Genomic DNA, 14,768 nt, shown 5'->3' on the forward strand with positions numbered 1-14,768 from the left:
CTCGCTGTGGAGGGCCAGAATAGACGCAGTGAAGCGTGCTATAAACCCAAAGCCTGCCTGGCGGCACTTTACGGCAAAGGTTGAATAGATCATGAGCGCAATGTGGGAAACAGATGCCGACACAGACCTTCGCGACTCACTACAAAAGGGATGCCAGGCCCTGCGGAACTTCAAAGAGAAAGAAATGCATCGCTGGCAACAGATGTGACTCGCGGGTTGTCCTACCACTGCGTCTTCTCAACGCTGTTCTCCACTTATCAGGCGCCCTTCACATCACCCGCATGTGAACTCGGTACTTTCCAAACGTTGTCTCTTCAGTCCTTTTGATTTTACGGTGTTTTGCAACGTCATAGTTTCGCGCTTGTACGTTCTTTTGCACCCGCAGTCTTATGTGTTGCGTATATATTTTGTGATTAAGCGAAGACTCACTTGGAGGCGGCCGAAGGTTATGCTGCGACAGCATGTACGTGCACACTTGTCAATGCCTCGTTCGTGCCAGTGTATCATGTATATATGTACATCTGTGTAAATAAATGTTTTGTTACAAAAAGAAAATGTCGAAATAGAGCATTGGGATTGACGCCGGCTTCATAACGCGAGTCACGCAGGTTTGATTCCGGACACGGGAAGCGTTTTTTTTTCTTTTACTTCACCCACGATCGTTCATCATCATCGTCAGAGAACGTTGGCTTTCCTGCAGGGCGTATTGTCGTAGAGCGGCGTCAGTGAGGACACTTAAATTTCGATTTAATAAATGTGCGTGGGGACTCCTACTGAGCACATGAGTTTTGAAAAGACTAACTTTTAATAAACAGCTTATTTTACTCCAACTGCTGTAAGGTTTATTTCAGTTTCGATTTTGGTTTTGGTTTATTATTTCGCATAGCCGTTTTCCTCGTTTCGCATAGCCGAAAGTATCGCCCGAATCGAAAGTGTCGTCAGAAGTGAAAGCGAAGCGAGAGCTATTACGCCTTTTTGTTTTCTGTGTTTACTTATATACGATAACCAGCGGGAAAGCTCTAATATTACTTACTCAGTCGGACTTGCAATCAGTCGAAGTGCAAGTAAACCACGCCAGTAGTTTCTACTGCTTCTAGACGGGAGCACCTCCCTTGCTGGAAATGCTTTGACTGAAGTCGTACGTGGTCTATCTTCACTATGTGCGACGTTACCCTTTGCGTAACTTAAAAACGAGACGGCAACTACAGAGGGAAATGACGGCGGAAAGTATTCGTTTCTGAACGAACAAAGCATCGTTTGCGTCGAACAAAAGCCGAAACAGCTTTTCATAGTGTGCTCTTTCATATAAAACAAAAAATTTCCCCGCATTTCCCCGAGGGGAAGAATGTGAAAGTGCGAATGCAGGAGTTGAATTTGCGCGGTTCGGTAATGTTCGCGAAAGAGAGATCACACACACACACACACACACAACTGCAAAGAAAGAAAGATGCATTTATTCACAGACACCTATTTGTGTTGTCGTTGTACTTGATTGCTAGAGCGGATCTCAGCTTTGAAATTTCGTTTCAGTACTCCTTTAAGCGGGTGCATTAGCCCTTCTCACGCCCGATTCCTGGCCAATCCTTCACGTGGGTATGAGCCATGTCAGCGGCCAGGCAGCGCGCGCCCATCTCCCCCCGTTGGCAAGGAAGACGAGGAGATTCCTGGCCAATCCCCCACGTGGGTATGTGCCATGTCGCCCATCTCCCCCCGTTGCCAAGGAAGACGAGGAGCGCGCGCACCCGCAGCTGTTGCTATGTGGACGGACGGCGGTCAACGGAATTCAGGGTCGCTTATAAAGTGCATTCGCACTTAAAAGTCATACAGTCTCCGGTGTCCCTCGCGTAATCCCACGGGAGAAAAATTGCGTGGGGCATAATTTATACCGCTTGTATGTGGCAGCACCTCCCTTGCTGGAAATGCTTTGACAGACGTCGTACGTGGTCTATCTTCACTATGTGCGACGTTACCTTTTGCGCCGCTTAAAAACGAGAGGGAAACTATAGAGGGAAATGACAGCTGAAAGTATTCGTTTCTGAACGAACAAAGCATCGTTTGCGTCGAACAAAAGCCAAAACAGCTTTTGGACGCAAAAGCCCCGCGACGTTAGCCCCGTGTCTAAAATGCCCCGCGAGCAGTATCCCCGCGCCATAATCCCCGCGTGCCAAAAGCCCCAATGCCAGTTTTCCCGACCCATTCTCTCGGGGCGATATTATGGCGCGTCATTGTCTTTTCAGTGCCTATAAGTTTTAAACATTAGAGTGAAGTAAGGTTTGACGATCTTCTTAAGAAAATGGTTGCGTCTGCCGCTTTCCCGAAGTAGTACTGGGACGTTAGGGCAAAGCTGCACCTACTCTAAACTTTATTCGCAGAAATTTTAGACACGCACCTCAGGAAGTAAAGGCGCGGCGATACTTACCAAACATAGGGCCCACCCTCGAGTGCGCATGCATTGCGTGGGATCCCCACACTCAAAATCTTATTGACCGCCTAAAATCCGTTCTGAATCGAGCTGCTTGATTTGTAACCAAACATTACCAGTTCCCAAATATCATTACTTGAATAAAAAGCTCGCTTGGCTGGCCTAACCTTTGTTTGCGAAGGGCACGTTTTCGCATTTGTTTCCTTCGTGACGGATACCTTAAAAGGAATGCTGTTACCAGGGATCTATATTTACATCCACCAACCAACGTATCTACTGTTTGACCACCAATTTAAAATAAAAGAAAAAGCTGCGAGTACTTCAATTTTTATGAATTCTTTCTTTTCCCGTTCCATAAAGCACTGGAATCGCCTCCCGCAACACGTCACGACAATGATAAGCTGTTTACCCAGCATTTACTCAATAAGTAGTACTGTGTTTGTGTCCTTTCCCATCTTGCACTATTTTCAGAAATTTGTCTCGTATATGCCCTGTTTCAAGCCCTGTTTGGCTTCGATTATGAGTACGGCGCTTAAAAAGCGGGTCTTTCGGCGCTGGGCAATCGGCACGGGGAAAATGTGTACGGGGCTTATGAGCCCGGGGGTTTCGAAAACGGGGCAAAAGCCGCGGCGCTTCCGGCGCGGGGCCAATGAAACGGGCCTTTTGAAATCGTGGTTTTTTCGTGCACCACCCCCTCACGTAATCCCATGGGAGAAAAATTGCGTGGGGCATAATTTCTACTGCTTGTATGCGGCAGCACATTCCTTGCTGGAAATGCTTTGACAGACGTCGTACGTGGTCTATCTTCACTATGTGCGACGTTACCTTTTGCGTCACTTAAAAACGAGACGGCAACTATAGAGGGAAATGACGGCTGAAAGTATTTGTTTCTGAACGAACAAATCATCGTTTGCGTCGAACAAAAGCCGAAACAGCTTTTCATAGTGTGCTCTTTCATATAAAACAAAAAGTCATACAGTCTCCAGTGTCCCTCGCGTAATCCCACGGGAGAAAAATTACGCCCACCTCCCCTCGCGGGAATCCTGGTGTGATGCAACGCATCTCATGGGGGGGTTCCATTGGCGTTTTCCATCGTACTGATTACGCTTATAGCGGGGATTCTCACGCGAAGGGGAGGTGGGCGTAATTTTCCATTTTCACCATGCAATGCACATGCAGTACACGTATGCTCAGGTACGGTCTTTATTGCAGACGAGAATGAGTGCCTTGTGGTCCGTAAAGTGCACAGTTAGGGGCTCGACGATTGCAATCGTCGAGTACTGCGAGAGAGGGCAAGCGTAACGCGGACGACCGTCGACTGAGACCGTCGGAGCGCGGCATGCCGCTTTATATTCACAGCGCCCGAAGGAGAGGAGAGCGCGGAGAGAGAGAGTGCTGCACATGCGCAGCGCCGCCCACTGGCGCCTAGCAACGGAGTGAGAGCGCGCTGCGCCAACCCGCAGCTGTTTGGGAGAAAGTGTTCGCTATCGGAGAGAGGAGAAGAGAAGGTAGCATTTCGGCTGGCGTACCCGCAAATTTTCCCGCCATTTTTTCGCGGGGCTACATGGTTGCCAGACAAGGACTGCCCTCTGTTGATTAGCTCGCATCATCCGTAAAGGCCGCGGATCTGTCAGCCCGCTCTGGTTACAAACCCCTGCGCGCTCGCGCCGCGGGCTCGAGCTCGCGTTTTTTTTTTTTTTTTTCGCTTCGTCCCCATGGTTGCCAGACCAGGACTGCTTCCCCTTTACAGACTGCCTTTACGGGCCCCATACGTTTGTAGTACCTCCCGTGGGGACGAAGCGAAAAAAAAAAAAAAACCCCACGGCGCGAGCGCGCAGGGGTTTGTAACCAGAGCGGGCTGACAGATCCGCGGCCTTTACGGATGATGCGAGCTAGTCAACAGAGGGCAGTCCTTGTCTGGCAACCATGTAGCCCCGCGAAAAAATGGCGGGAAAATTTGCGGGTACGCCAGCCGAAATGCTACCGAGGAGAAGAGGCCCAGCTGTGCGGACAACGCCGGACAGACGCAGGAAGGACAGAGGGGCGAGCATGAGATGCGTTGCATATAAAAATCGCGTGGGGCATAATGACTAGTGCCTCAAACGGCCAACATAAGATTCGGTTCGGGGTCCACGAACGCATACTTTACTATGTTTTGACTCATTTTCACTCTATTTCATTTATTCCACTGTATGGCTTTCCCCCAAACGCAGCAGATACCTTTTTCATGCTTTGGATGCTAGACGGCAGCATATACAGTCGACATCATTGAGATCCACCTTTAACTTTCAGGCTATTTCAGGTTACTTCTTTGTTTGCTGATAATTTGGTTTAGTTCTATTTTTGCGTATTTTACGGAGTATTGCTCCATCAGCGTCATACACAGCTGTTATGACCAATTCTGTACCGATACTGTTTGCCACAAGTGAGACCAAAGTCCGAATTACCGAGTCCAAAAATGCCCGTGTTGTTCTTCTTAATATTTGATATGCCCCTTCTCTCTTTTGTCGGTTAGAAGGAGGCACAAAGAGGACGGAGGTTTTTGTTTTTAGTTTGTACTGCTTCCTTTGGAAAGGCTCAATAAAAAACCACGATGCTTCTACTACACTGCAGCGTTTACACTATCACAGACCAGGGGAACAAATCGGAAGGTGCATCTCTTACTGCTATCGTCAATAGTTTACAAGCAGGGACACACGTTCTTGTTTGCGATGTCTAAAGGACTCACATCATTCGGTTCTGCTTTATATTCGCCGACTGTTAAATACTTGTTTCCATTGTGGTTTTAAGCACCCAGGGAAAGGAATAACTAAGTTACACGTTGTTAAAGTCTTCGCTCACTTTGTAAGTATGAAGAACGTTTTATGTTTGTGTTCCGCGAAAAAGACTGCAAAATATCAGGAAGCGTAAAACATGGGCCTACGCGTCGTACTCCATCGGGCAAAAGAAGTGCTAATGGCCGGTGGAAATTGGGAGCGTTTCTTTCTCAAGCGTGGCAACACTCAGCATGCAAGAGTCTGTATCATAAAAATTCGCGCGCTCGTTTTGCGACGGAGTGAAAAGAATAAACGTTGGGTTCGCTCAATGTTCCCCCGCTGCGACACCTAATCGCGAACATAAGCGCGTAGAAACGCCAAAGAAAAAGGCGAGAAACGTAAGGCAGCCGGTGCCGAGTGGAGTTGAACACGCGTGAGACGTTAGGCAAAAACCGCGTGGTTTCAGGAATGCCGAAGATATCGAGCGCAGATTGAATTCCGTACGGAACAGCGCAGCTCACGCATTCCCCTCAAATTAATTAACCAGAGTGGCTCGGCCCTTAACGACATCGCGCGCGGTGGGATGACGAGGGCTTCTCACGTAATGAAGAGCCGATCCGAAATTGGAAATGGAAGGAATAAGACGTATGAATACGGAAACGACGCAACAAAGTGGAAGGAATACGAAAAAAAAAATCATTCGGTGTGATTAGAATATCCGCCAGATTGAGCTCTCAAAACTTAAACGCCATTATGCAAAACGGGCGTGATTCGAAGAAGTGGTTTTGCCATTATTTAACAGAATGCATGCGTACCACGTTTGGGCCGAGGGAAATGAAGTAGAAAGAAAGAGAAACTAAAATGAAACAAAGATGTATTAGGACCTGAGCGGTAAGTTCGGGAACCGACTATACAAATGCAAAAGTAAGTAAAGTATACGAAAATTTATCAACTCCGTATGCAAAACACCATTAAGTACTCGTTTTATAGGAAGTGGAGCATGCTATAAGCTTGTACGTTGGCAAAAATGAACGAAGTGCTCTGGTCCTTTCTTCAAGTTTCCGTGTGCTCAGGTACAACGCCATAGGGGCAGTTAAACCAGCAAGCTGAGGATCAGTGGAAATACCTTGTGGTGTCGATCCGCCAGCCGATTAGAGTAGCCTTACGTTAGTTCGAACTCTTTGAGGTGCCATGTCTTTAGGCAGCGTACCCGAATGCCTTTTAAGGCGAAAGCGTTAAGCGCCCGATTTTGCGGGAAAGTGGCTTTGTTGTCCAGTACAGAAAATGGCCGCTGATGTAAAGAGTAAAATAGGCTTACAAAAATGTCTGAACTTGTGCCGAAGTGCGTGTGTCGATTAATTTGGATAATAGGTTGAATAGTTTGAAAATGAAATTGTTTACCTGGGAGTTCACGCGGGAATCGAACCCTGGGGCTCACGTAGCAGTACGCTGCATAGACAGACAGACAAAGAACTTTATTCATGTCCTGAGGAACTGCCTTGGACCACCCCTCTCAGGGGGAGTCCGTGACAGTCGCGGGCCGCTCCCACGCAGGGACCGGAAGGCCGTGACCCTACGCCCTCTCGCAGGCCCTCTGGACAGCCCGAAGCTGAACCTAAAGGTCGCCGCTCTGAAGGGCTTCCTCCCAGTCCTCTTCTTTGGTGAACTCTGCATCGCGTAACGCAGGACATTGCCAGAGCATATGAGCTAGTGAGCAGTGCGCCTCTCCGCAGTCCGGACAACGGGGTTCTATGTTGGGCGAGAAGTGGCTAAACCTTCCCCTCGAAGGGAAAGATCCCGTTTGGAGCATCCTGTGAATGCCGACGATTGCGGTCGAGGGAGGTGATGATGAGGAAGCGGAAAAGACCCCCGAGAAAGTTGATAATAAGTCGTGACCCCGCGGAAGGTTAGGAGCGAGTCCCTGTATACCTCGCTGCAACCCTGCCTGCGAATTCGCCGGGACCGCCGCGGTGAGCGAAACCTCGCGCATGGTCATGGGAAAACTCACTAGCGTTGGGAGCATCGGGATGTACGTTGGCCCCCATGTGGGCCGGTAACCATTTTATGGTGTGAAATCCAGCAGCGCCCTCGCTGCCGAGGATGGCCGCTGCCTCTCGCGAGATCGAGCCCGAGGCGAAAGCCCTAGCTGTGGACCACGAATCTGTGAAGATATCTGGACGCGATGGGTCTTTCATTGCTATACCAATGGCGATTTGCTCAGCCACCGTTGCCGATACATTTATAACTATGGACCCACCCTTTGTGTCACATCAACATTTTCGATCTGATTTCAAGGATTCCTGGATGATTAACAGAACATTTCTTGAATAACAGTTGCGCAGTAAGGTTCCATAGAGTCCCCACCATAGCTCACATCCCGCAACAGAACTGTTTCGGCTGCAACTGCGATTTCGCCCTGCAGGAATAGTACTCACCGTGCTTTTGTTTCACGCTTTACGGTAAAAACTGTGCTCGATTTTGATTCCTTATTACCTAATAAACCTTCCGTAACTCTTTTGCTTTTAATTGTGCTTTTAGTTTCTGCAAGCGTTGCTGGTCGCACTAGAACGTGCAGTTTTCAACTCCGGGAAACGTATTTTCCCCAAAGCGAACGGCCGAAGCGTCGTAAGCCGAAATACGGATCGCATGTGTTGAGCTGTATGAATTTCATGGGCCTTATTATGTTTATTATACTCCAGGAACTAACAAAACAGAGCCGCATTCATTGCGGCACGAATGTTGTCGGGGCGCAGTTTTCGCTTCTAGATCGATTCCCGACGACCATGCGGCCGATCGGTATTGTCGGCGTCTTCGGTTCACGAGCCAATCAACCCCACGCGGACTTTAGATCGGCTGACGTGTTCGTGACGCCGTCGGCATCGTGTGACAAGGCTTACTGACAACTCGGAAGTCGGCGTCGCCATCGTGTCATCGTCGTGTCGGCCTAGATAACGCGCCTTAATTAACGAGAAGCGTGGCAATAGACTAAAAAAATAAATAGAGACGAACATGATAGCGTTGAGCGTGCTGCAGGAAGCGCTAATTAACCAAAGGCGCCGCCGCGACCCATCGACGCTGAGCAGACGACGCTTCTATACACCGGAAGAGAGAGGAAAAGCCGTTGAAATTGTAAGATTTCTGCTCGGTAACGCACATGGGAGAATCGATGACGTACATAGGGGAAGATGGCGGAGCCCAAAAATACGCAGGAAAGGGTGAGAATGTGGTAACAAACTTTGCAAGGAAAGTGTGAGCTTTCTGCTGCACGTAAAAAGGTTATACTTCGCACAGATGACGTTGACCACCCAAGAGAGAAAGAGAGAAGGCTCTTTATTGAAAAAGCAGAGAGTTTTGCCGGCGTTTGTGATCACCTACATGCTTCTCTGCTAGGGGTCGGGGATGTAGGGAGAACAGGCCCTAGAGAGAGGTGGGCAGAAAAGAAAAAAAAAAAAGAGAGAGAGAAAAAAAAACGAAGAAGCAAAAAAAAAAAAAAAACACTGGCGTGGTTTGGCGGGCTTGGCGGACTATTTTTTAGATTGTGTTGCAGAGTTTACAATTTTGAAATGTGGCCAATGTCCTCCAAATATGAAAACAAACTTTTTAGGGCCTGGCGCTGCTTCGAGGGGCTAGTCCATGGTCCTAAGATGGTCTTCAAAGTTACCGGCCCTTGATCTAGGCGTTCAATATCTTCAAAAAAACGGGATCTTGGTGCCAAGTAGGCCACACATTCTAATAAGATATGTTCGACGGTTTCTATGGAAGAACAGTTATCGCAGTACGGGTTGGTCGCCAGTCCGAGGCGAAAGAGGTAACTGTTGGTGTAGGCCGAGTTCAGTCGTAGGCGATGATATAATGTCTCCAGCCTACGAGGGAGCTCTCTAGGAAGTTTTGATGTCAAATCAGGGTCAATCGCGTGCAAAAATAATTAATTATTGGGTTCGTTGCTGCGCCATAGCCGGTTTCTTTCACTTACTGCAAAGCGATGGGCCATAGTGGAAGCGTCTGTTTTTGTAAAGTACACTTTGCGGTATTTCCGGTGGTTAAGGCCCATACGGGCCGCTTCATCGGCTTTTTGGTTTCCAATAATACCACTGTGGCCAGGTATCCATTGCCATTTTATAGTGTGTCCAGAAATGCAAGCGAGGTGGTGAAGGTAGGAGATATCGGCGGCTGCGGTATGGTGAGGGGAAGACCTGCTCCTCCTTGACAGAATTTGCAGAGCTTCCTTGGAGTCTGTAAAGATGCTCCACTGACGCGGCTGGTGGCGTAAGACGTAAACAATCGCTTCTTTAAGGGCATATAGCTCAGCCGCTGTAGATGATGTTGGTCGCTCCAGACGAAATGAAAACATTTCACCCGTAAGTGGCACGTACATTCCAGATGAAGAGCTTTGCGGGGATAACCTAATGATTGCGCTAGTTCATTTAGTGTGCTCAAAATGCCTTTCAGGACCACTTTAATGCCTATTTAATGCAGTTCGCGGTAAACTTTGTGTGTTTGTTATTCCACCATGCCTATCTTTTGAGTGAAGCAAAGTTGTATGGTGCCTTTATAGTTCCTTTCAGGGCTGGGGAATTTACTGCCTTTTCTGTTAACCGCTAAAATAATAAAGCTGTTCTTTCTTGTAACGAGTCGGGTGGTAGCCTTAATTCACCAAGAGAAAAATGCAAGAAATATATACGGAAAACAATTTTGGCGTAAAAGAGGTCGGTAAAAATAAAGACATGTGAGCACAAAGAAGGTGTTAAGACTTCCTCAAAATCAAGTGTCTCGGAAAAGAAAGTCCCTAGGAGAAGAAGGAAATCGTGCTTTAGCAGGTCCGAGAGCATCGAGTGTGGCATATAACCAGGTCCTGTACAAGGTAACCGCAAGAGCTCAAGTCTGCAGTTTCGTGTTCCCTAAGAAAAACGCAAGTAAAGCATCGCCTAATGGATGTAGTTACAAGTACAGTGTTAATCACTAGTTTCCTATTACTGTCAGTAAGGGCAACATTGCATTTTCTCTGTCAGCGAATAGCTTCGCTCTATGACCATTTTTTTCTTTGCATAGATGAACACGTCAACGAGGTCCCCCGAGAGTGCTACCATTTTTTTGTTGCTTTTGAAGGCCGCTGATTATTCGCATCTGCGATCAAATTAGGTACACGCGCAAAAAAACGTGAAACGTCGGATTTTGAGGGGGAGAAAGTTGCGTTGGCCGAATGGAGAGGAGAATTTCGGCGGCAGGGAGAAGGGAGATCGTGGGCTCAATTTTGACTTGTCGCTTTAATGATAGCGTTAATGTTGTAAACGCATTAATCCGTACAGTTAGGCGAAGCAGTTTAAATAAAAGAGGTAAATCCAAAGTGACTGTCTCCCGGCCGGAAACAGTAATTAGGAAGTAAAGAAAACGAAATACGAGGAGGTCGGCACCGTTTTCTCTCAAACATCAATTTCTCTGCGCGCGCTCCTTCCCGTCGCCCCTCTTGCTGTCATCCGGGTGTGCGCCAAAGTTTCCCGCGTTGTACAGCAGCAGCGGCAGCAGCCTGCTTAGCGGCGGTAACAGGCGCGTTGCTGGTCGGCTTGCCCGCGCGGGGAGACAGGGACCCCGCGGTTATGCCCGCTTCGCTGGCGGCAGCCGTCCATAAACAATGATGTAGACGGAGCTGCGACGACGAGTGGGGGACGAAGCGGGGGAGGGGAGGTGTTGGGGGGAAGCTGGGCGAATTTGTTGCTCGTCGCGGTGTGCCTGCCGCTATGATTCATTATGTACCGAAAGCTAATTTGAAGTCGCTGAGTGCCCTGGCACGCTGGCCGCATTTCCCATTACGCCGAATAAAACATTCATGCGAAAGAACCGCCTCGGCGCGTTAATATTCTGCTTCCTGCGCCTTCTCGTTTTTCCTCTCTAACGAACGGCAAAAACATGCGCGCGCACAAGGAAGGAAAGGGAAAGCGTGGACGTGACAGAGGGATTTCTTTCTGGAGCGCCCTTTAGGCGACATTACAAACGAGCTCCTCTCATGAAATTCACGAGTCGCGTCCTTCGCCAGAGGACGCGACTCGTGAAGAAATGAAAACGTCGGATTTTCGTTTCCGTGGCTGTCGGCAGGAAACGATAGGAGTGGATATGCGACCTTTGATGTGGACAAATGAAGCCGCTGATCTTTATAGAAGAAGCAGCAGGACGCGGAGAGCAGGGGTACAATGCATGATCTGATCACCGATTTAAAAACAATGACCTGCTGCTCACTTGTAAAGCACACGCTGTGCGATGAAAGCAAGCAGGCTTACACTTAAAACTGCGCATACGGACGGGACAAGGAAGAGAAGAGACAGGACGGGCGCAGACTCACAACCAGTTTATTGGAAAATGGAGCATGCTAATATACCCACACCAGCACATGCGCACACATGTCACCATCTTTATCACAAGATATATCGGTTTAAAAATTCATACTAATTTGCATACAAAGATATGGCTGGTTCACTCACACGCTGTTCACCATGCTTTCGAATGAAGACGGCCTCGATTAATTCTCTTGCCACCTGTTCTCGGCTTTTGCTCAGCACCTTCATCTGAGTCAAAACTGGCTCGCATGGCTTGCTTCCACAAGCCACGCAATGGTGCGGAAGGTGGGATCCCGTTTTGTTACGTATATTCAGCTGGTGTTCCCTTAAAGGGTCGTTTAGACAGTGGCCCGTTTGACCGATGTACACCCGCCCGCATGTGAGCGGGATCATGTACACCACCCCGGTTGCGCACTTCACGTATGGTGTCGCATGTCGTTTTAGGCAACCTGGTGTCTGTTCCATTCCTTTCAGGATCTTGGGGCACAGGCTAGTACAAGTTGGCTTCCACCTTTCGTCTCAAAAGATCGAGTTTCTGTGGGTAGACCCACAAATGCTTGCATTGGGTTCGTTTCAATTCAAATTGTGCCTGATTGTGACACCGAGGTTAAAGAGGCCATGCAGACAAAACACAAGTTTGGTTCATTCGAAAGATTGCCTCGTTAGAATCACTGACCCCACTTTTAACGTAAACTTCGCTCAAATAAGCTGTATAATTAAGAAAAAAAGGGAGTCGCGGCTCATTTCTCGTACAAGAACCTATGGCCTAATTGCACATCTGTGCGATAGGCTGAGGCCGGCAGAAGCAAACGCAAGTTAGGCAGGGCTTATCAGCTTGCAGAACGAGCTATTTTCGCTTAAATGTAATGTATATTCATTTTACAGCAGAAAGAATGGTGGGATAAACAATGTAAGTTGCGAAAATACACGTAAACATAGAAGTACCAGTGCGTACTGCTGTTGGTACTGCGCGCACTATACGATGCGTGTTATCGCTGCACAGCAGTTCGGCGCTTTGGGGTTGTCTCACACGACACTGGCTGATTGGCGTAAGCGACATTGCCTTACGTGACCCTGTTTATTGAGCATACTCCATTTCTCACGAAACGACGGCTACCAACCGTAAGAAAAACAAGCCAGGTGCAAATACATGCAGTCAGAAACAAAGCAACGGCGGAAAGTGGTCCTGCGCAGTATGGTGGCGCCATCTAGGAGGACTGACCGTAAACAAGGCGTTCCGCAGTCCGCTGCAGACTAAACGGCACACTAACGTTCATTTGAAGACCCGTACATGTGACGTCATGGCAGACGTCACGAAACACACGATTTGCCGGGAGAATAAAAATTTTAACTTAGATTGATTAATTTCTCCGTGAATAAAGCATCATTTGCTGTCGGACAACTGCTGACGGAATATAAAATAGCAAATCTTTCGATTAAAACAAACTTGTATTTTGTATACATGGCCCCTTTAAGCTTAGAGGCTTATTGATGTGAGCCATTATTTATTGCATAACGAAAACACACATGGGGATTTATTTTTGATAATTGTAGGGTTTAACATGCCGACGCAACGCAGACGATGAGGCGCGTCGTAGTGGAGGGCTCTGGATTAATTTTGACCACCTGGGGATCTTTAACGTGCCCCGAAATCTCGTTCACACGGGCGTGTTTGGTTTTCGCCTCCATCAGAAAAGCGGCCGCCGCGGCCGGGAATCGAACCCGCGACCTCGTGCTCAGCAGCACAACGCCTTAGCCATTGAGCCACCACGGCGGGTAGAATTTATTGTCAGATGCAGACTTTTCAGCTGATGTATTAAAATAATATTCATGTCCGGCGTAATACACCAGTCATAAATTCTTTGCAAGCATTCAGTTAATAACGCTCAATCACATATAATAACGTAAAGCTGCCTTGAAGCCACAGCCGAGCCTGGCGACGTGTGCTACTCGCAGTTGTACCATAGCGAATTATGTGCACATGTAGTCATTATTCAACAAATCCCAAATAAATAATACAGGGCGACATGTTTCTGAGAATGCCGTAAGGTACACGTTTTGTAACGTGCATCGGAAACAATAGGAAATACCAGAAAGGAAGGAGGTTCCATAGCCAAAGTGCATAAGCTTGATGTATGAAAAGTTCAATTTAATAAAATTCTTTGGTCTTATTCTAATGTAAATTAGCCACATGTTAGATCACGCCACAACAAAAGGCACCTCCTTAGAATAGTGCTCCTAATATTTTCGGTCGGCTCGTATGGAGGCCGGCAGCGAGATCAAGTATACGAAAGCAATCCTAGTGCCAAACCAAATGCCGTTCTACACATTAAAAATTCTGTAGGCCTCGCTTGCCACAATGCACCTAAACGATCCAGCTTTGTTTCCAAGAAGGCAAATTTGGCCAATAACAACGCCAGACACACCATATGACTCTAAAATGTGATTCACGTTGCGAGAAGTATCTTAAGGCTAAACTTCAGGCTTCCATTGTTGAATTCCACCACTGCGGAGACCTATCTTTTCGGGTGCAACGGTATGCTGGGCCTCCTCATTGATCTACCATGCTCATTTGACGGCGAATATTTGGCTTAAAAGCGCATTGTGGGGAACTAGATTCGCAGGTGTCATAGTGAGGCATTGTGCTGAACAACACCCGATTACACCATTTTGGCCCGTTATCGCTGAAACGTTACAGAGCTTTTTTTTTTTAAATATGAAATCATTGGAGTGGTTCAGAAACACTCACCTAAGCCGGCTTCCCGAAACTGCACAAGGTAGCGGGTGATAGCGCTGTTGCCTCGGAAAGGTTCGCTCCATGTCAGAAGAAGGCTGCTGCCTGTTGCGTTGGACACAGTAACATTTACCGGCGGCCCGGGAACCTCTGCGCAGAGCAAGAACATAGAAACAATGTTACCAGCTGTTAATTCTGGTCGCCTCGTTACTCGGTCTCTTAAAGTTTCAGTTCGAAAAGTTTGTCGTGGCTGTCTCGAAAATAGAGATGTCTATTTTTGCTTAGAATTTATTTAGCATGAAAGTCGACCCTCACGCTACGGAAACCTACGTTTACGAAAATAATAAAAACAACAACAATAAAAAAACACATGCACAAACATTAAGTTAATGTTCCTGACTAAGTTATCACTAGAGTTGAGTGGTAACTGGAACCCATAAGAGGATAAAGTTATCTACGTTTAGATATAGACTGGAAAGGATCCAGTCTGCTGTGACATTTCTATGCAACTAGACACAGACAACCAA

General features: G+C 47.6%; 1 protein-coding gene across 1 annotated transcript in view; it reads right to left on the bottom strand.

The window, feature by feature from the left end:
* The window catches only part of LOC144146903 (uncharacterized), a 723,365-nt gene that overhangs the window by 93,976 nt on the left and 614,621 nt on the right, over positions 1-14,768 (bottom strand). The window contains exon 9 of the mRNA XM_077678868.1: positions 14,257-14,391. Within this exon, the coding sequence (XP_077534994.1) occupies positions 14,257-14,391 (135 nt within the window). The remainder of the gene's footprint in view (positions 1-14,256; positions 14,392-14,768) is intronic.

This window comes from Haemaphysalis longicornis, unplaced genomic scaffold, assembly GCF_048455015.1.
Source record: "Haemaphysalis longicornis isolate Haplotype H1 unplaced genomic scaffold, Haemaphysalis longicornis Haplotype H1 scaffold_1, whole genome shotgun sequence".
Classification (NCBI taxonomy): Eukaryota; Metazoa; Arthropoda; class Arachnida; order Ixodida; family Ixodidae; genus Haemaphysalis; species Haemaphysalis longicornis.